Genomic DNA, 19,456 nt, shown 5'->3' on the forward strand with positions numbered 1-19,456 from the left:
AATGGGCAAAGGGTTGATAGAGCTGAGACTCAAGGGGTGACCATCAACGATCACGCGCCCAAGTTCCTCTATCCCCTCTGAGGCGTGGGAAGGCGACGCGCGTACAGGAAACCCATTATTACGAGAGAAGGAGAGTTGATTCCGCGTCGGAGTTAACGAATCCCCCCTTCTCCTCAAGCTGCAAGAAGGAGGAAGAGGGGACGACCGAGGTCTTGTTTCCGCGCGTTTCACATCGAGCAAGAGCCAAGCGGGTGAAACCCCACACTACTTGCTACTTGGAGCTAGTGAGCTAGTCCCCCGAGCTCGAGAACATGAGCGAACCAATAAAGAACACTTCCCTTATAACAACATGTCCCGAGTTTCTTTATGATACCCTCTCATACAGTATGTGTTACAGGAGGCCTGAGGACGAGCAAGAGACATCTCAAGACCCACCCGAGCGCTGCATCACCGCCAGAGGCTCAACGCTAATCGCCACCCTTCGCTTTTAACCATCATAACAGCTCTTATTTGCGCTCTCACATAAAGTCGGTTCAGTTAGATATCGTGCATAAATGTTTCGCTAGCAGAAAACTGTATTTCGTAAGACCGTGTTCCGGTGCGAGGGGGGGTATGTACATAGTCTATTCTCAGATGATCCTACCTCGCCTCGATCTCGTAGTTCGTCTTCTATCGACGTAACGTAGCGTATCGTAGGACGACATCTCCGTGTTCCTGTTCCTGTTCCTATTCCTGCTCCTGATCGCATGACCGAGTCGACTTAAATCGGGTGGAGTCGACTCAAGTGACGATCGATCACCAGCCCCCCATGACCCCTCCCACGACCAGCCCGAAGGCAGTGCCCACCATCCACCCGCACCCACCACCCACCCCCAACCTCGAGGCGCTATTAGACCCCCCACTCCCGCTCGCGGTATTATCCCTCGCTCCACCCCCCGAGTTGCTCCCAACACCCTCCCCAAACACCCGACTGGCGACCCCTTCCCACTTCCTAACCGGCGCAAGGTAGTCCTCCAGCGTCAGACCAAACGTGCCGTTCGCCGTCAACGGGCGGTACTGGATAAACTGCCCCGGAGCTAGACGAGGGGAGAGGGAGCCGGACATGCTGAAACCCAATTCGGCGGTGGTCGTCAAGTTTGGACGGGACTCGGTCGAAGCGATGCCGAGGTCGGTGAGTTCTTGGTCGACGTAGCTGCAGGTGGGCGGGGGTATGTCTCGTCAGTTCTAGTATCGTAGAAGATGGAAAGATCGACGAGAACAGAGGGTTGTCTACTTACTACGAACTGACGGCGTTGCCCGACGTAAAGGCCGTGTATGTGATAGGCTCGCCAGGCTGAGCGGTACTGATAAACCCGGTCGTGTTGTAATACTCGGCTAAAAAGCTCGTAAAGCCACCACAAGCCGAGCCACACAGACTGCGCACGGTTCAAGACCGTACAAGTGTTCAGCGACGAGATCATGCATGACCCAGATCCTCTGCCACTCACCCATTCCCGGTAAAGATAATCTCCTCGCTCGTAAACGGCGGGATCGGGTCGACGCCCTCGATCTGCGCAAACGAGTTCTCTGTGGCAAACTGGACCCGGTTGCTCGCCGACAACACTGCCGACCCGACGGGGAAGTCAACTCCCGGATTCATCCAGTTGTCAGAGGCCCTCAACGGGTTGGCATCCGCGTCGAGGAATTGGATCGGGTTCCAGTCTGCAAAGTGAGGAAGGGTCGAAGTCAGCTTGGATACCTCAGCTGATCGTGGCAAAACGCTAGACGTCTACGACCCGACTCACAGCCCTGAACCTCAGTGGGGTTGTCGACGTACGCCTGGACGGCGGCTTCAGACAAGTCCGCCTTTCGGAATAAGACCTCAAAGTTGAGATCGGGTTCGTATTGTCCTCCAGCGAGAGCCAGCTGAAGGATTCCGGAGAGGTAGACGTAGCCTCCGCCATTGTTCTGTCACATCGTCCCGCGCGATCCACACAGATCAGTCGAGCCCTACGGCTTTCCATAGAGCCGTACCGACACTCACCGAAGTATCAACCAAGATACGCTCGACGCCGGACCGAGTAAAGTTTTGCAGACCGATCACGACGTCCAGGATGAAACGGTTGAAACACGTGACGGTCGCCGGTTGCGGGTCAAACGTAGTGACGTAGATGACACCGGTCTTGACACCCCCGGTACGCTCCTGATCGAGTGCAAAGAACTGAATGTCCCGGCCTCCCAGGTAGGAAGGGTCTCGGGTAGGGTCCACCGAGCTGCCGAACGGCCATACCGACAAGGTCGTGCGGGAAGGACATTGCTGATAAAGCGTACGCTGAGCCGACGAGCTGTTGGCAGAGATGAACGAATTGATCTCGGGAAGCTGTCGAGGAGGGGTCGTCTTGGCGATATGTCCAAGGCGTTCGTCCGAGACGGAAGAGCCCGATCGTCGACCGAATTCGGCCGACCTGATTCCTTGAGGTAACTTGCCCAGCTTGGAAGCGATCTCGGTCGAGTTGAGCGGGAGGGTCGAGTTGGTCGGGCTGTTCTCGGCGAGGTCAGAGGACCCAGAGGAACATCGTGCCGAAAAGCTACAAGGGGAGCGATTGAGCTCTTCGGTACATCGTCATCCAAGAGCGACGACTGCGACTCACAATTCCTCCCCACTGTCGTACGTAAACCTATACTGAGACGTCCAATAAGTCCTCCAAGGGACCTGTAGCCCAGACTCAGGAAACAGGTCAGCCTTTTTCAATTGTCAATCATAATACCTCGCCGGGGAGACTTGCCTCAATGTCCAACTCGTTGCTGGTTCCGTTGACAATGATTGTCATTCGCAGAGAATCGTTTTGGAACCCACGCTGGACCGCAAATCTACCTGGGTCGTGGTCCCTACCATTGCCCAACGACGCGCAGATCCACCTTGAGCACAACGCAGAAGACGAAACGAGCGTTTGGCCAGATTGGGACTCACCACCCGCCGTACTGCACCAACGGACTGGCGAACAACGAATTCAACCTCTGTTGTTTATCCTGATAAACCCCCGCCCTATCCGCAGCGCCATCCAAGTAATCCCATGCGTCCTGTCCTTCGATCTGGACGACCCTGGCGCCAGCGATCTCCTCGGTATCGAGCCCCCGATAAAAGTCCGGATCGATCTCACGGTATTCTCTGGCCAGGGCCCAGATGTCTGGAGCGATGTAGATGGAGCTCCGGTCGGTGCTCGTTGCGTCGGTGGAGAGGGCGACGAGGGGGACGCCGTGGGCGGTGGCGAAAAAGTCGTAGCAATTGGCTGCGAGGACATCGAGGCCACTATCAGCTTCAGGCCGACCGAGTTCTGTGTGCCAATATGTCGGACTCACTCCAATAATAATGCCCATCGTTCAAGGACCACACTATCACATCCCACACGTACCAACAGTCAGCACCAGTGTCCATTTCGCCCACCCGAACCACTCACTCAGATCAGAGACCTCGCTCTGAAACGCATAATCCGACGTATAGACCCTCGTCTCCATCTCGTCCAACCGAGCTCGGACGTCGACGTTCTGATCGAGGACCGAGCCTGTGGATTGTTTGTGGTTCTCTTCGAAGCTGGAGCGGGGGTATCCGATGCATTGTCGAGTCGACGCGTTTCGAGGCGAATTGAGGCGAGGTGATGTGAGATGAGATGGTAAAAGCATTATGATATCGAAATCAGTATATGCATATGTAATCCCTGGTCCAGAGTTCAAAAACAGAGCAGACGACCCCGACTCACACATCGAGAGTCAACATCCCCTTGATATAATCCAACGTGTTCGTCCTCACATTCTCCGAAAACGGGGTGGATTCCAAGCACGCCCGGACGGCCGAAGGTGAATAGGCTAAGAGATGTCGAAAGATTGGGTCATCACATCACATAGAGCGGGAGATTTCAGGTCAGTTATCACATCGACAAGAGAGATAGACGAGATTATTCCAGACGAGAAAACAAAGAGCAACGAGATACTGACTGAAATTCCAACTATCCGCCAAGGCCGCACATCCCACGGTCCCACTACCCGTGCCGGTTCCGAACTGTCTCGCCTCGAGATTGATAGCGGGAGAGGGAAAAGCAGAGGCTGGTGATCCCGTCAGAGAGCTGAGTGCCAGGAGGGAGATTAGTACAGAGGAGGATGTGGGGGTTGTTGGAGGCATGATGGGGATAGTTCGGAGTGGGTTGAAAGCTGTAGAGATGATGGGAAGTCAGGTCAGAATGTGGACGACGGACAGATATGGCTGCAGCCGGTGTAAGACTTACGCGGAGAGCTGAAAGAGGATCCCTTTACCTATCTAACTCTGCTCGATAGTCTGCTTGTTGGTGAGTTCCTCGATTTATCCTAGTAAAGAGTCGTCCTTGATTACTCGACGATACGACCTGACACTTCCACAATCTGTTGATGTCGTTTGATCCTTTGACCTGAAACGTCGATGCTGCGATCTCGTCAATAAGACTTGTAGGCGAAAGGAGGTGTGATCGAGGTGTCCAGTTAATGCTTGAATTGCTCCTACAGTTCCTCCTTTCGTGAGCAGGGCAGGTCCAAGATGGTTATATGCAGGTGCGCAGGTGCAAACGGTACGAACGTGCCCCCTTCCAAGATCCCGAGTAGGTAAGAGGATCAGCTCGAACGCGCGACCGCACTCTTGATCTCTTGATCAGGTGATGCTTTGATGTCCCGGATGTCGGTCAATTGATGAGTTGATGAGAAAGGAAAGGCGGGGTACTGTATCGACTGCGGGGTTGTGATGAAGGCGAAGCGGTGGATCGCTTCTCTCTAGCTCGAGCCGAATTTGACGCGGCATCGGCCATCATCCAACCCCCTCTCGGCATAACAACGAGGGCCAATCCACCCACGTCATGCCAAGACCAACTCCGTCGTTCCTAGCGCGCGAAGAGGGGGGGACGGAGTTGATCCGATCCGGCTGCGGCGTTGCCGCGTTTCAGAAATCTCGGCCCCGTGGTCTTTGCCGTTTGAAGCTCAACCTTGACGCTTATCGGGACCGAGCGCCATCAGAGTTCCAGGGGTAAGACTATATTCTGCTGTTCGGCTGCGCAGACCAGAGCTTCAGAGCTTCAGATCCACATGCATCACACGGATGTTGACCGTAAGCCGACCGTGCCCACTCGACTGCCGATCGGCAAGATCAAGGGCGTACTGCAACTTTAAGGATCGCGTGGCACGTAACCATCTTGCATCTTGCATCATGCAAGGCCCAGTAAATATCAGAATCAAACACCGCACTTGCATCGCGCACTGTCTTGCTCCATGGGACAGGCTCGCCGATGCGCCCCGTCTAAAGTCTAGGTCTTTCCACCCTTCTTTGATTCTGCACTCGTCGTTCAACATGAGACACTAAGCCCAGCGGCTCTTCGTGCATCCAGTGGCTGATCGCTTCACTGCACGGCTACGTCTTATCATTGAGGTCATCAATAAACAGGTATGTCTTCAGTATCGATAAATTAAGGTCTGATAAGACGACATGCAGATCCAGCAAGAATTCGCGCAATGTGTCGGCGTAGAGACCCTTGTGCGAAAGCCTCCGTTTGGACCTTTGGTCGCGGACCCGCCTCGCCGACTTTGCCTTGTCGTGCTGGCCTTCCGACTCCTGATCCGTCCACACACCGACCGGATCGAAAGCAGCCAATCTTTGACAAGCACCAGTACCAGCGACAGCGACAGCAGCAATACAGTGCCGACATTGACAAATCACTCACTTCTCCAAGATCTCACAGGAGTAAAGATTTCTGTGACCTTGCTGATCGCTCAAAATAGGCCTGGTGCCCACGGCGGCTATGCAGATTCGAGGTGTTTTGCATAGAATCGCGGAATTGCAAGGGTGCCAATGCTTTGCTCAAAGCTGTGACCGCCGTCTGAGTCAGGACCTGGAACGACATAGAAGAAGCGATCTCTACCGATATGTCTCGGTCAAAATCAAGATGACCTGGGGTTTTCAACATGTGGGAAATTTTATGACCGATCTTGCCTCGTATGATTGTCTTGTGAAGTGAGTAAGGACAGGCAAGCATTGACGGCCTATCTTATCCTCGGTTATGTCGTCAATCTGCGAATCAGATGGCGCTGCGTCGAACGGCACGGACAGTCTGGAAGACAGAACGGTTGCGTAATTCGAGGGTGGTTTCAGTCGTTCTGATGAATCAATAAACGTTATAAAGCACTGAATCGGTCAGAGGCTACAATTTCAGCGTGCGACGGCCGCAATCAGAGCCAAAGCCTTGTGGCCCCCTTCTCCTGGAAGCATGTCGAAACCCATCTCCACTTTGGTATAAGGAAGAAATGTAATAGCCTGGGGATCGGGCCCAGCGCTTAGACCATCACGTCGACAATGAGTCGTATCGCGGACCGTGTGGGCCTGTGCTTGCGATCCCGCTTGAGACTATCCGCTACAAGACGCAATAGAAGTTCTTGTCGTCCGTCTATCACGGGGGCGGCCCTGCCGCGAGAGCAGTTGTTGAAAGCTGCTTAGCCTCGGTCAATAAGGATTGGGGTCGATGTGAAAAAGGACTTACAGGTCTGTCTGCAGGTCGAGGTGATGCATCGGTGCGAGATGTTCATATGTCGAATGTCAACAGACAAATCCTATTCAAGCTGCGTCGATCGGACTGACGAGCCGCGCAGCTTTGTTATACGCCGTACTCCTGGGGAGCGGATCGGATCTCTTTCGATGGCCATGAAGAACGAGACAGTCGTGGAGTGGCTGCACAAGCGTGACAGTTAAGACGCATCTACAAGATGATGTTTATGCTCACTGGAGATCCAGGTCGTCGGCCTTACACCGATTTTGGCAAACAATTGCCTGAGATCTTCAAACAGGCTGCGGCGTCCATCAGAAAGAGCGCGGATGGGTTACTAGATCTGCGAGTCTACTACTTCGAAAGGCGTTTGAGCGGGGCTATAAGATCGAGAGGTTAGTTGGCAAGTTCAAATGTTTGATCAAGGTGCTGACCTCGATTTGTTACGGAAGTCAACAGATAGGTTTCGTTCCGCACTGGCGGGTGATGCATTGAATCGAGCTCAATGCTCAACTCACGGTCAACAAGTTCAAAAGATTGTGAAGGGTACTGTATGCGAGCTTTCCTAAAGCATCTCCGTTGGACATGTTCCAAGCACACCAGTAGAGCTAGCCCTGATATCCTAACGCTCTTTCCTGCCGGACCGGAAGACAGGCAGATCGTCAATTCAGGATCTCTCATGCCAGGCTCAAAATCAATAGCTCAGAAATGGTCAAAGTAGGTTCCGAAGCCAGTACAAGAGTTTGCCATTCTCTGTTCTGCCAGGAGGCACGGTAGAATGAGATGATCCTTTCGTACCGCGCTCTACATCACTTATAGTATTCTCTTGTTGTCTTAGAGAACAGAGTCCCATCATGAGGATTTCTCGTCGGTAATTGTTGCTGAGCAGCGTTCCAAAAGTGCTAGCATGCTGCTGGCCTACCTGTTCGCCAAGTACGGCACCTGGCTGCAGGGAACCGTCGTGGGCAAGGGATTGCGTGAATCCCCTCTGAATCAGCGACAAACGAAAGGAACACCTTTCAGGGAAGCAACAGCTTCAATGGGTCATGCGAGCTGCGATGGCGCAATATCACTCAAAATTTCGCACGGAAGATAACGCAAACGTCGTGCTTTTCATGCCGCCGTGGGAAGGAAACCCAGCCGCCATTTCGAGTGCCTTTGACATGAGCACAGAAGCCTTTCACAGATCTCCCAGGCACATCACAGTCAGGCTGCACACGCACGATCGATTTGCTTGAAGGTCTCACATCGCTGCGTTCATCTGTTTCATCGCTGACCCGTGATCCGCAAACTCGGTGACGGCGGCAACGCCTCGACGTTCTGGCATATGATACCCCATGAAATCTCGCGATATCGCCCGGACCGACTTTGCCGATCAGCAAGAACCGCTCCAAGTGGCTCGTTCAGCGCCCTCAGAATGAACCCCTTCCTTTCAAGACCAAAGCGTCATTTATCGTTTCGAGGTGGAGTCCGGCATGGCATTGCCGATCCGCCGATCCTCCGGGATGTCAGGACCCATGTCTCGAACCAAAGCTCTTTCTAGGGATCGCTGGCATACTCAAAACTTTCCCTCGTCAGGCTGCATATGCCGGGACCCAGATGACCCAGCGGCATGCCTTAAGATGATCACCGGTCCGGACGTGGTTTCAGCCTTGACGGCGGCCGCTTAGTGTCGGACGAGACAAAGGAGTTTCATTGGAGAAGCACCACAAGACCCGTCCGGCCTGCATGATTCTTGCTTCTTGCACAAATCTTGGCTGTTCATGACGTAGCAGGCATTCTGGGGGAGTATAAATTGCCAGACCAAATGTCCCGAGAAGATGACAGACGCATTGTCGCCTTACCATGTATCAAGGACCGTTTGAGACCCATGCTTTGAATTCATCCCGACACATCTTGTTCGACTTGAAGTCATGACTCTTCGAAAAGATATCACCACGGGAAATACCGCGAGCCCTAAGATCGAGGACAACGTTCATCTGCTCGTGCTGATTCACGGATTATGGGGTGAGTTATCGTTCTTCTGCAACGCGAAGTCAATAAAGAAGCCACGCGGAACCTGAATTGATGCCATGGTCTTCCCGCTGTATCACATGACCGCCTATCTTTCTCACGGCCATCAACCAAAATCCGCTTTCTAAATATCCGGTCTCCATCTACCTCACTCGAACTCTCCTCTGATCATATGAGTAGGTTCCCCTCAACACCTGGATGTGGCTCGTCAAGAGGTCATGCGCGTGCACGCCGAGTACGCTCGATGTCGTACGGATGCCAGCCGACTGCACGTCATCGTTCCTACCGCGAATAGGAGTACTCTGACGTATGATGGCATGGACGTATGCGCTGCAAGAACGATGATGGAAGTCAAGCAGGAAATCCAGAAGCTAGAAGGCGCCGGAAGCAAGGTCCGCGAGTTTAGCGTGATGGGTTATAGCCTAGGCGGATGTGAGTCGCATCGTCGTTGACCAGTCGCTCACGAAATTTGCTGAGCGATACTGCATCTCGGTCTTAAGTGGTGGCTCGATATTTTGTCGGTTTGCTGTATGCTTCCGAGCATGACTTCTTCCAGCGTCATCGCCCCGTCTCGTTCAGCACCCTCGCCACACCGCACCTTGGTATTCTCAGATACAAGAACCGGTTCTGGCAATGGGTCGCCGTGAAGTATGGGCATCGACTTCTAGGTCGATCAGGAGATCAACTCTACTACAAGGATCAATTCGACAATGAAGGCGGGGACACTGATGAACAGGGCCGCGAGCGCGATCGAAGGCCGTTGTTAGAGGTGATGGCGGACCCCGCTGGCATCTTCATCAAGGCGATCAACAAGTTCGAAAGCATTGCCATTTTTACCAACGCGTAAGTACCGTATGATCAAACGAATGAGCCAAGCATCACCTGAATTCTACTTTGTCAGCGTGCAAGACACCACAGTACCCTACCCTACCGGCGCCATCGATTCCGACGACCACTTTGTCTACGACCCAAACGACATAACTCGGGACGATGTCGTGATCGAAACCGACAGCGACCATTTAATTACCCGCTGGTATACCGTGCCTCGGGAAACCGATCAGCAATGTCCTCCACCCAACTACCGGGAGCTTTACGACGTGGAGAAGAACATACCGATCAACGTGCCTATCAACGCGGCGCACGAGAACTTTGTCTTACGGGTCGAAGCCATGACCGATACGCCAACAGCGCCAAGCTGTCAGATACCTTGGATGTCTCCGTACTTGCCGCCAGAGGATAAGCGTGACAGCCAGACGATCGCGCTAGGCGCGTCACCAAAGTACGCCTCTTTCAGGCTGGACGACCGACACTTTGCGGTCTCGATGATGCGTATCATCTTGGCCAATAAGACGAAACGCGCCAGCCCGTCCGTCCTGCCTCCATTTCTGAGGTTCAAGCGGCCTTTCAACTGGGTGAGTTGACAATCGAATTGCCAATATTCACCCCAGTTTGACTCGTCTGCACCTGAAGCTCTTCTGCGCCTCACTGCCAATGTTCATGCCCATTTTCATGGTACTTGTGTGAGACCCCATTCACGCGCTCACAGCGGTTTCAGCCATCACGCGCGCGACTCATCATCGACATCCTTTGCAGAGTGGCGGTCTTCCATCGTGACTCGTTCATCTCGTAGGTCAGAAAGTGAACTGACTCTCCGATAAATAGATGGCTGATCTCTTCTCCTATCATGAAAGTCGCCGACGAGTAAGACTGTTAGGTCAGCTGAAGACGGCTCTTGTGGACGGAATGTCATCGGCAACCCAATCTTCGGCGCTCAGGGTTCTGGCCGTCGCGGAACTCACTCGCCTGATTAGATCAGCCGAGACAAGCGTCTCTCGAGGGAAGCAAGCTGGTGATGCTCTGATGGATCTAAGTACCCAAGCAATTTGTGTGAACGTCGGAGAAGGCGCTATGGGTGGGTCTCACAGCCAACATGACGAGCAAGTGGAAAGGGGAAGCCCGCCATGTACCCCGGCCCCGTCTGTTAGTCGGCGATCGGATTCCATTTCTACTCTCAGTCGGATCGACATGGCTCTCGACACTGCGAGCACATCCTCAAATGGTTCCTCCGCTCTTCGCGACCTCAAACACGATGGGCAATACTTGTCTGGAGTCGCGCTAGGGGCCACCATAATCAACGGGGATCCTTTATCGCCTGGTCCCCGAGACTCGAAGCTGCAGATGACACCGATTCAGTTACGGGTCGCCGAGATGTTGAATCGCGGCCTTGATCCGCAAAAGACTCGAAAGTATCTCACTTGGTTCCCTAGCGTGCCGAATGCGCATGCGGCGATTGTCGTCAGGTAAGCACAGTGTCTGTGATATAAGTGGATGTTCGGGGTTATTTGAGGCTTTGCGATGCTGACGCTTCTTGAGATGTAATAGGGATGGACCTTTGTTCCCAGAACAAGAGATTGGGAGGGGAGTTCTTCGCCGATGGGCGAACTTGACCGTTGCTACATGAGGTTTCCGTTGTACATTCGAGAAATCTTGTGTGCATTTTTAGGCATCGTATTAGAGTTGTATATCTCATTATATTCCTTTCCCAGTCTTATCTCCTGCCAGATCGTTGTCGGTACCAGTCGATATGAGTTTGGAGGTGTATGCCGGTCTCGTTAAATCTCTTGTCCAATTCTGCTAGGAACAGCTTGCGCATCTGAGCGGAGAGCAGAACTTGGCCGACAAGAAGGACAGGAGTGTATTTTTCGGCACTTAACATCTCTTCATGAGTGTTGTCCCCCGGTCCGTTCTTGAGCCGGATCCAGACATTCTTCGAAGCTTTGATGGAGATTGAGGGGTTGCGGGATGTAGTCCGCAAGATAGTCCTCGTAATCGTCAGCAGAAAGGCAGAACTAGGAAGGACTTTCGTCTTTGAGGAGGATGACACCCGAAGTCAAGGGGGTGTCCGTTCTACATCTACGGGGCAAGGAGATGTCGATGATAGACCTAGGAAACGTCCCGGGAGTCTCGTCATCAAAGGGGATAGATATCAGATCGGTGGTGGTGCTGTTCGTGTGCATGGAGTGAACCGTAGTATAGTTAACGAATACAAGCGGACGCTCGGCGGCAAGAGGAGCTTTACCGAATCGCGCTTCGCAATATTTGTCGGCTTTTAAGGCATCTTGTAGACATCGGTGCTTTTCCAGCCAGTATGATGAGTTGTCGAAGAGTACGGCGGTTCTCGATGTCGTAATTACTTGACTGCGAGGATGTGCACGTCATCGTCCTCGTTATCGCTCGGATCCGGCCGGAGTGTGAGTTTCTCATACTTGCGCGCTAGCGCCACGACGCTCCCCGAGGTCGATCGAAGTCGCCGCATGGGCTCGACCGGCTCGCTGGAGGTCACATGGCTGTTGGCTGTCGAGCCGTGACTGTTCGACTTGGCACTGGCAAACGATGCTGTGCAGCCGAGTCACATGGTAGACGGGACGCCCTTGGGAACAAACGTATAAGACGTATGCGCGTATAGATGCCTCTCTGGCGGTCATGATACGCCACATACTAGATGCTCTTGCCCGCAACAGCCATAACAACGACTCTCCGAACTCGACCTTTGCAATCCAGTTCTGATGAGGGGTGACTTGAGCTCTCAAGACTTGCAAAAGGCCTGGCGATATGCCGTACAAACCGACTTTCACGGTCTGACTTCCGGGGAAAACGATCCGATAGAGACCGTCACTCTGACGTATGACTCGCACGAACGCTTCATCCCGTTTCAGCGCCGGAACGATCGAATGGAGCAAGCTTATGGCATCAGCTCGGATGAGCGATGGTTGGCCCACGGTGTCGATATGACGATCGACTTGTACGACCTGTCCACAGGCGAGCGCGTGACCACCCTGTCAGGACACACTGCTTCTATCGGGTCGCTCGCCTTTGCTCCCGACCACCCGACACGTTGGTATCGTCAGCGAGGTCTCGAGGTAACAGGGCAGAAGACGAACGAGCAGAGACCATCGTATGGAACCTGGAAGAGAAGTCGGAAGGACCGACTGAGATGGCACGTGCCGAGCCGGACGAGGTGGCTCGTGAGGCGGTCGAGCATATTCAAACCAGACTGGCAGCGGCTGCTCCACCCGTTAGCTTGGAGCCAGGCGAGACGGCCGAGTTGACGACCACCTTGGAAAAGCTTCTCAGCCGCTATATCAGCCGATCGAGCCTCCCATCAACGGCTCGTCGTCTGAGTGGCCGTCTGTGTACATCGTTCCAGTCTCCAGTGTTCAACAACGCAGGCACTGCCTTTACCGTCCTCCCAGCCCGATCCCCGCCGTCCAACGGAGATGCACAGTGGGATATCAGAGTACACGAACTGGTATCAGGCCGAGAGACCATCCTGACCGGTCATCGCGACTCGATCATGTGGATAGGGTTCTCTCCCGATGATTCCCTCATCGTCAGTGCGTGTTGGGATGGGACCTTCCGGGTCTGGCGGGCAAGTACCGGAGAGCAAGTCCATGTTTGGACCACGGATAAGCAGAACTGGACGGGATGTTTCGCCCCGGACGATGAACGCTTCCTGGGCACAGACGGCAATGGCATGATCCGCGTCTGGAGTCTATCCAGCGGCGAATTGCTCTGGTCTTACGAACAAGAGGAAGAGGGCTTTATGAGGCGCTGGCGCCGATTCGTCGACTGGTCAAGCGACGGGAAATACATCCTTGTCGGCGGGGAAGAACTCGGCGAGATCCTCTTGTTCGAGGTGCCGTCTGACAACAGTGTGGGTCCTTCCGAGGCTGCCCAGCGTCGAGTTTTAAGCCTCGAGAAGACCAGGATGGACGATGACGTCAAACGTATGGCAAGAGGATTTCTCAACGTGAACAGTCTCCGGTTCATATTCGATGTCGACGACAACGACGTTGCGTTCGGCGCCTCGACTTACATCGATGCCGGTATCGAGTTCGTCTCACTCGCCAGAGGCAAGAGATGGCGGATCATTCCCTTCGAAAGGACCGACGATGATGACGCCGATTACAAAAGGCTCGACCGGACTAAAGAAGGATGGCCCATCTACCCCCGGTGGTCGGCGTTGAAAGAGTCGAGACAGGTCGTCGTGATCAGCCCTGATGGAGCAAGGTTCTGGAAGTTGACCTGATGTCGAACGGTGATTATGGTCATGACAGTTTGTAACAATATATACAGATACCCACGGACAGCCGTAATCGTTCTATCGGACAGGGAAACGAGCCATGTGAGGATGTTTGATGTTATGACCCCTGATCGGTCTGCAACTCGACGAAAAGCGATTTCAAACCGAGGTTCAATCCCTCCTCGTTGCAAGTCCGTTAGGGAGGGATTGCACCTCGCTAACGTTTGCGGAATACAGCGAATGGAAGGGACATGTATTGAAACAGACGAACATATTCGCTATTGAACACACCATACATAAACACGGATATATATAGCATATATTGCGGAAGTCGACTCGTTCTTCGTCTTTCGCATAGAAATCTCCCTACTACCTTTCCCTCCATCATAGCGCTCAATTTCTTGGTTGTAAGAACATGCTCGCTCTCTCTTCAAGGTGTCAAGGAAGATGACTATTCACTAAACTTCCCTAGAGATCGATGGTGAGTATATCGAGACGAAGCATCACCAAGTTTCGAGTTTATTGGAGTGTTCCTTGAACCTAGCTCGAGCAGACGCTGAATAAAGTCGAGCGAACCTTCAGGTCATTGCCCTACAGTATAGCGAGGCTACGAAGATCTTTGCCCAGGAACCCATCGCCATCTTCGCTTTCGCTTTCAGGCTGACGGCAAATCACGCACACATTGTCCAAACCAAGGTCATCCTCTCCTTTATGGCTAGACTATGTTGCGATCTCTATGCCCTGAAAAAGAGACAGGCGGGATACCAGGTGGGCAAAGAGCCTACTTCAAAGCATCGTAGACTTCCAGTCGCAACAACAAGTCCCTCAGCAGCAATAGCATGAGCTGCAGCAACCGAACATCAGAGGGAATATACTATACTGCCTTTCTCAAGGGAATGAAGGTTTGTGTGAAATTGAAACGGCGGCAAGCGGCTCGGTCACGCCAAGGCGAGAAGTTGATCGTTCGATGTCCGACTAGCGGCCTGCATACAAATCAGCAGTCCGAGTTCGAACTTGACTAGTTGGATAACCTTTTGTGTCTTGCCTGTACCGGATGACTGCAGTAGGGAACACCCATTTGCATATTGTGTACGTTGTTAACGGCAGTCGGTCAGTTCGAGATATGTCCAAGTCAAAGACCTTGAATGGCGATTGTGCGATGCGCGATGAATTGTGGCTTGTACAGGGTTGACGATATTGACTTACGTAATCAAACACTCTCTCTAATTTCGGCAACCTCTCGCTCGCCGAACGACTGCGAGAATGGAATATGGTCACAACAACTTTACAAACAGCAACAGTGGCAGCATTCGTAGACTACCATCGCATAAAGTCAACGCATCATCTATCGGAAGGCTCCTAGCTACCACGTCTGGATCTCGGTACGATGCGGCATTTCACAAGAGCCGTCGTCGCGGCGTTCCTACTAGCCAGCTTGTGCACAGCCCAGCGGGTCGCAGAGGGCGGTCAATGCAGGTGAGCTATAGCTGGTCTCTTTTCCTCGAGCCCAAACACAGACCTCCTCTTCGATCGACTCTGACGACCAGATACTGTCTATTGCCTGTGGCTTGTTCTGCGTAGTCAAGCGAACAACAGATTGGACGGAGCGACAGGGAATTTCGTGACGGACTGTGATCATCAGACTTTTTGTGACGATACGGGGATTTGTAGGAACAAGACGTGTCGGCAGGACGAGGTCAGTTCATGCTCTACTTCCTTTCCTCTTACCACACAATACCACGCCTGGTGTGGTCTCTCACTCGTTGCTCTGTGTGTACCTGATCCCGGCAAATTGTTCGCTCATCTGACGTCCAACTGTTGTATCGATACTCCTTTTCTTTCCTCCTCTTTCCTCGATAACCCCTACACTCCTCCTCTGTTCCCCGGGCCACACCTCACACCTCACACCGGGAACGAAAACGCGAAAAACAGTACCCCCTAGGATACAACGAAGTCGCCTACGCCGACCTTCCCCCTCTATGCCCCCAGGGGCAATTCTGTCCGGATGAAGGGAGCGGGTGTATGCAACAGGTGGGGACGGGTCAGGGGTGTCAGTTGGATAGGGATAGTGAGTCGTCTTCCACCGCCTTCTTATTCCTTTTTATTTGCCTGTCCTAAACTTGGAAATCGGAAAACCGAAACTTGGTGGATTTGGAAACAAAGATCAATGCTCCCCGCCCCCAGCTGAACTTCGATTGGCTGGCGAGTTGAATACGAACGGGTCGATCTGTTTGAATTTCGTTTGTTAGTAAGTCCCTGTCCTCCTTCTGACCCTTTTCTATCTCTGGATCCCGGGCGTTTTGGGTTTGTAGTGGTATGACAGATGGCTGATACAATACCCTCCCCCTCCTCGCTTCTCGTCACGCCTACATTTTTCCCCTTTCTCTCTTCCGGAACCGGAACGAAATCGATCGATCCGCTACTAGCTGGTCGAACGTCACTTTGGGACAAGATTGCATCTTTGAGAATAAGGCGTACTCGGCGTTCGATAATGATGGGGGGTCGTTCGGATATGTGTTTTCTAGGGACAAGTGAGTCGAGTCGTCCCCTATTCACCTACCGCCTTGTGTGGTGGAAGAGACGGGCGGGAGGTCTTGTTAAGCCAGTCCTGACACTTAACATCTTTTGGTACGTGTGTGCCTACAGCTGCGCGAACGGGCTTTATTGTGATGGGACCACTTTGAAGTGTAATCACGACAAGAAGATCGGGGAAGCTTGTACCGGGAACAAAGAGTACGTTTCAAATTTCAGGCTCGCAAGTCTAAGGCTCGCAAGTCATGGCCTCAACCTCGGGCTTGTCGTGTTGGAGAAAACAATTTTGGGGCGAAGCTGTGCTGATTTCGTTCTGGGCTATGTGATCGGCTGTCGCTTGATAGGTGTCAATCGTATTGGTGTGTCGACAATAAGTGTCATAAAGCCGCTGGGGATCCTCGACGACCGGGAGTCTGGGTTTACCCCGTCGTCGCCATCTGTATCGCTTTGCGTGAGTTCCAAACTTATCAGTCGGTTGAGCCTTGACCAGGCGCTGATCGAGTTTGCGCACGGGCAGTTATGGTCGGGATCGGCGTTGGATTGTGGTTGTGGCACAAGAAGACTAGGGAGAAGAATAGGATCAAGTTGGAACAGTACGAGTCGGAGCAGGTAAATTTGATCGTACTCTAAGTTGGCTCAGAGTGAGACAGATCGGTGGCTGATCCTCAATATTTACGTTGGGGTCCGGTGATGGTAGACGGCTTATCGTCAGGCGTTGTTGTCGCTCAGCAACGCTCGAGAGTCTATCATGGCCTTGCCCAAGGATACTGTGAGTTCGATATCCCCGAGTCGCATCGTATGCCGTACCGAAGACTGACCGGGACTTTCTCGCCAGCCCGAATTTGTCGCTCGACAATCCCTCTACTCGCTCGACGGGTACCGTGATGCCAACCGAGGCGGATACGCTTCGTCCATCGTCACGGGTGAGAGCCCTCCCGGGAGCCGTCGACCGAGCAGCTTTGGGTACGAGGATAGGGGCAATGAGGATGACGTGCTCATCATCCCCAGTTCCAAAGCCCGGGGGTGATCGGGTCCATCCCGTCATGCCGCTTCGGACGCTTTGTTTGTTGTGGACTGGGCTTGCATCTGTATCAGTCGTTTTGATGTAGCCGCGATCGTTTTGTTCATGTTTAGTTCTTTCCCTTAGCATAGTTACGATATACAATGACATAGAGACTCGGATGGGATGGCACTGGATGCTGGATGTCAGACGATCCGCTTCGTCGAGCAGCTTGCTACCTGCTAGGTCTGCCAAGAATCGTGCGTGGTCATGGCGTAACAGGTAGCATTGGCGTTCCTTTGATCACGATGGTGACGCCATATTCGCCACTCGCAACAACGGCTGTAGCGGCCCTGACATAGCGCAATCACGAGAAGAATGCGACGACTCGACTTGGATCACGTCAGAGAAGCTACCGCATCGGATCAGGTCAATAACCGATGAGGGTAAACGATGTGATCGATTCGTCAAAGGGACAAAGGAGTAGTCGTCCAGGGAACTGGTATAGTACCCCTTGAAACCTGGTTAGGTCACTTGATATGGTCTGATTAGCACGTCACGGAAGCTGTAGCATTACATCATGTGATAAAATCCGGTCACCTGAGACAACGAAGTGGTGAAGCATTGAAGGAGCACACAAGGATGGTGTGGTGAAGCAATCGATCTCTCCTCTCGTGATCTGGTGGCAACCCTTCTTTTCAAGGTGGCCATCGTAGTGTGGATGTGCTGCCTCCTGCTGGAAAGCTACATTTATGGAGGTGGAAACTGATGCATCGATGATCGATCCGCTATGGCAGGAAGTCATCAAGGAGTCAAACTCACACCAGATAACATGTCCTCCAACGCCAAACTTCCCCAACGCGAGCGACCTGGACGATGGACTGATGCTGTCATGACGAAGGGCTGTGATTCATATGTGTACAAGGATTCTGATAAACACTTGGTCGAAACATTTCAAAGCCGCCAATGGTGGGCACTCGCCTGGCAAGATGCCGGAGATGTCTTTAAAAGTGGTGACGCCCAGTATCGTGAGTGGCAGTACTCGGTCAGTGAAGGGAAGTTCGTGGCCAGGACACCCCAAGTGAAAGGCGGGCAGCCGGATGTAGAGATCAACACATATCCTACGCAAACCTACCGTGACGTGTGCGAACTATGTGCTCGTAACCAGAATCCGATCCCCGTGTGGGTTCTTGAACTCATGGACACCTCTGAACAGCGTGTCGAATTGGCGATGAGAAACGCGCTCCTCAGGAGGTCGTACAGTCGGGTCCAGGTACGTCTGCGTTATACGATATCGTGTTGACATGAGACATCAATCATTAACATACAATTCTCACAACGATGTAGGCAGAACCGAAGGAACTTTGGGAAGGCAGACATGGAGTACAGAAGGAGCTCTCGACTTCCCTTGGGGAAGACATGACCGAACTTGACGGAACCGAAGGTGGAACTGATGGCGATAAGTCGAGCCGAACGCAAGGGCTTTTCTACAGCTTGCTCGCAGACAGTCAGTTTGGGCAACTGACTGCGAGAACAAGCGCTTCGTCGGCGGACTCTTCCAAGAAGTAGTCATGCTTGAGATTCAGGTTGTGCACGAAGCAATGACGGGATATCTGAAGTCTTGTCCAAGTCACGATACTTTCTTTGTATGAGATTCATAGACCGCATGAAATCGCGTGACAAGTTGAGTTACAGATGTACAGGAGTAGCTACACGATGGTAGGAGTATAAATATGTAATCAGTCATCGATGCACTACGGCTTTGCTGATTGCAGGCGAAGCGCTGCTTGTGCAACATGCGTTCTGGGAAGTTCTGTCCAACGTTCGATCTAACTTACTGAGGACTGGACCGACCAATGAGCACCGCATCACATCACAAGGACAGGACAGACATAGAGCGGTCAATCGAGACGCGGGCGGAGTGCGAGAAGCTCGACTTCGAGGAAACGGACAAGTATTGCGCCAGTTTTGGATTTGAATGCATCCGAAACAGGCGCATATCCGGGACGCCAGTAGGCCAGAATGGGAGGCAGCTTTTACCTACCAACTGAAGCTTGTACCTCGAATCTAGGAGGGTCTGTTCCACCTCGGATCGTATCGCGCGTCTGGAGGAATATGCAGTCCCAATCGCTGGCCGCTGGGCAGTAATACAGCCGCCAATCAAGCGGTATATGGAAAAGCTTTTATGGACATCTGCTCCAATTGCTTCCGCACTATAATCACATCATCTTAAGTACCCGATCGATCATATGACTTCAGGAGGCCAGGGATCATGAAAGCCAGAAGAGAAGCTGAAGA

The 19,456-nt window shown here is 52.8% G+C and overlaps 7 protein-coding genes across 7 annotated transcripts; 6 read left to right on the forward strand and 1 right to left on the reverse strand.

Annotated features, from left to right (window-relative positions):
- Positions 1-1,276: 1,276 nt before the first annotated feature.
- Positions 1,277-3,841, reverse strand: HD553DRAFT_272259 (uncharacterized protein; the record flags this gene model as incomplete). The annotated part of the gene is made up of 10 exons (XM_046177751.1): positions 1,277-1,415; positions 1,488-1,701; positions 1,785-1,947; positions 2,024-2,444; positions 2,631-2,722; positions 2,799-2,868; positions 2,951-3,269; positions 3,340-3,372; positions 3,438-3,571; positions 3,738-3,841. Coding segments are annotated over 10 exons (1,689 nt in total), but the record flags the coding sequence as incomplete, so codon positions are not given.
- A 1,015-nt stretch (positions 3,842-4,856) lies between these two features.
- Positions 4,857-6,008, forward strand: HD553DRAFT_324139 (uncharacterized protein; the record flags this gene model as incomplete). The annotated part of the gene is made up of 4 exons (XM_046181458.1): positions 4,857-5,023; positions 5,061-5,104; positions 5,486-5,734; positions 5,773-6,008. The coding sequence occupies 4 exons, from the start codon at positions 4,857-4,859 to the stop codon at positions 6,006-6,008; spliced, it is 696 nt and encodes a 231-aa protein (XP_046036713.1).
- A 742-nt stretch (positions 6,009-6,750) lies between these two features.
- HD553DRAFT_324140 (uncharacterized protein) lies at positions 6,751-7,768 on the forward strand (the record flags this gene model as incomplete). Its single annotated transcript, XM_046181459.1, has 5 exons — positions 6,751-6,925; positions 6,990-7,081; positions 7,185-7,247; positions 7,369-7,507; positions 7,554-7,768. 5 exons carry the CDS (start codon positions 6,751-6,753, stop codon positions 7,766-7,768), a joined length of 684 nt encoding a protein of 227 aa, XP_046036714.1.
- Positions 7,769-8,443: 675 nt separating this feature from the next.
- HD553DRAFT_272445 (putative serine esterase-domain-containing protein) lies at positions 8,444-9,964 on the forward strand (the record flags this gene model as incomplete). Its single annotated transcript, XM_046177761.1, has 4 exons — positions 8,444-8,537; positions 8,721-8,975; positions 9,044-9,386; positions 9,445-9,964. 4 exons carry the CDS (start codon positions 8,444-8,446, stop codon positions 9,962-9,964), a joined length of 1,212 nt encoding a protein of 403 aa, XP_046036715.1.
- Positions 9,965-12,054: 2,090 nt separating this feature from the next.
- Positions 12,055-13,782, forward strand: HD553DRAFT_311810 (quinon protein alcohol dehydrogenase-like superfamily). The gene has a single exon (XM_046180020.1). It carries the CDS (start codon positions 12,310-12,312, stop codon positions 13,630-13,632), a length of 1,323 nt encoding a protein of 440 aa, XP_046036716.1. The 5' UTR covers positions 12,055-12,309; the 3' UTR covers positions 13,633-13,782.
- Positions 13,783-14,949: 1,167 nt separating this feature from the next.
- HD553DRAFT_311811 (uncharacterized protein) lies at positions 14,950-17,340 on the forward strand. The gene is made up of 10 exons (XM_046180021.1): positions 14,950-15,102; positions 15,208-15,322; positions 15,559-15,694; positions 15,790-15,874; positions 16,053-16,157; positions 16,273-16,359; positions 16,503-16,609; positions 16,676-16,767; positions 16,856-16,927; positions 16,994-17,340. The coding sequence occupies exons 1-10, from the start codon at positions 15,014-15,016 to the stop codon at positions 17,183-17,185; spliced, it is 1,080 nt and encodes a 359-aa protein (XP_046036717.1). The 5' UTR covers positions 14,950-15,013; the 3' UTR covers positions 17,186-17,340.
- A 650-nt stretch (positions 17,341-17,990) lies between these two features.
- On the forward strand, positions 17,991-18,768 carry HD553DRAFT_350228 (uncharacterized protein; the record flags this gene model as incomplete). Its single annotated transcript, XM_046183516.1, has 2 exons — positions 17,991-18,431; positions 18,506-18,768. The coding sequence occupies 2 exons, from the start codon at positions 17,991-17,993 to the stop codon at positions 18,725-18,727; spliced, it is 663 nt and encodes a 220-aa protein (XP_046036718.1). The 3' UTR covers positions 18,728-18,768.
- Positions 18,769-19,456: the final 688 nt, after the last annotated feature.

The sequence above is a fragment of the Filobasidium floriforme genome (genome assembly GCF_021052385.1).
Source record: "Filobasidium floriforme strain CBS 6241 chromosome Unknown HD553scaffold_11, whole genome shotgun sequence".
NCBI classification, from domain to species: domain Eukaryota; kingdom Fungi; phylum Basidiomycota; class Tremellomycetes; order Filobasidiales; family Filobasidiaceae; genus Filobasidium; species Filobasidium floriforme.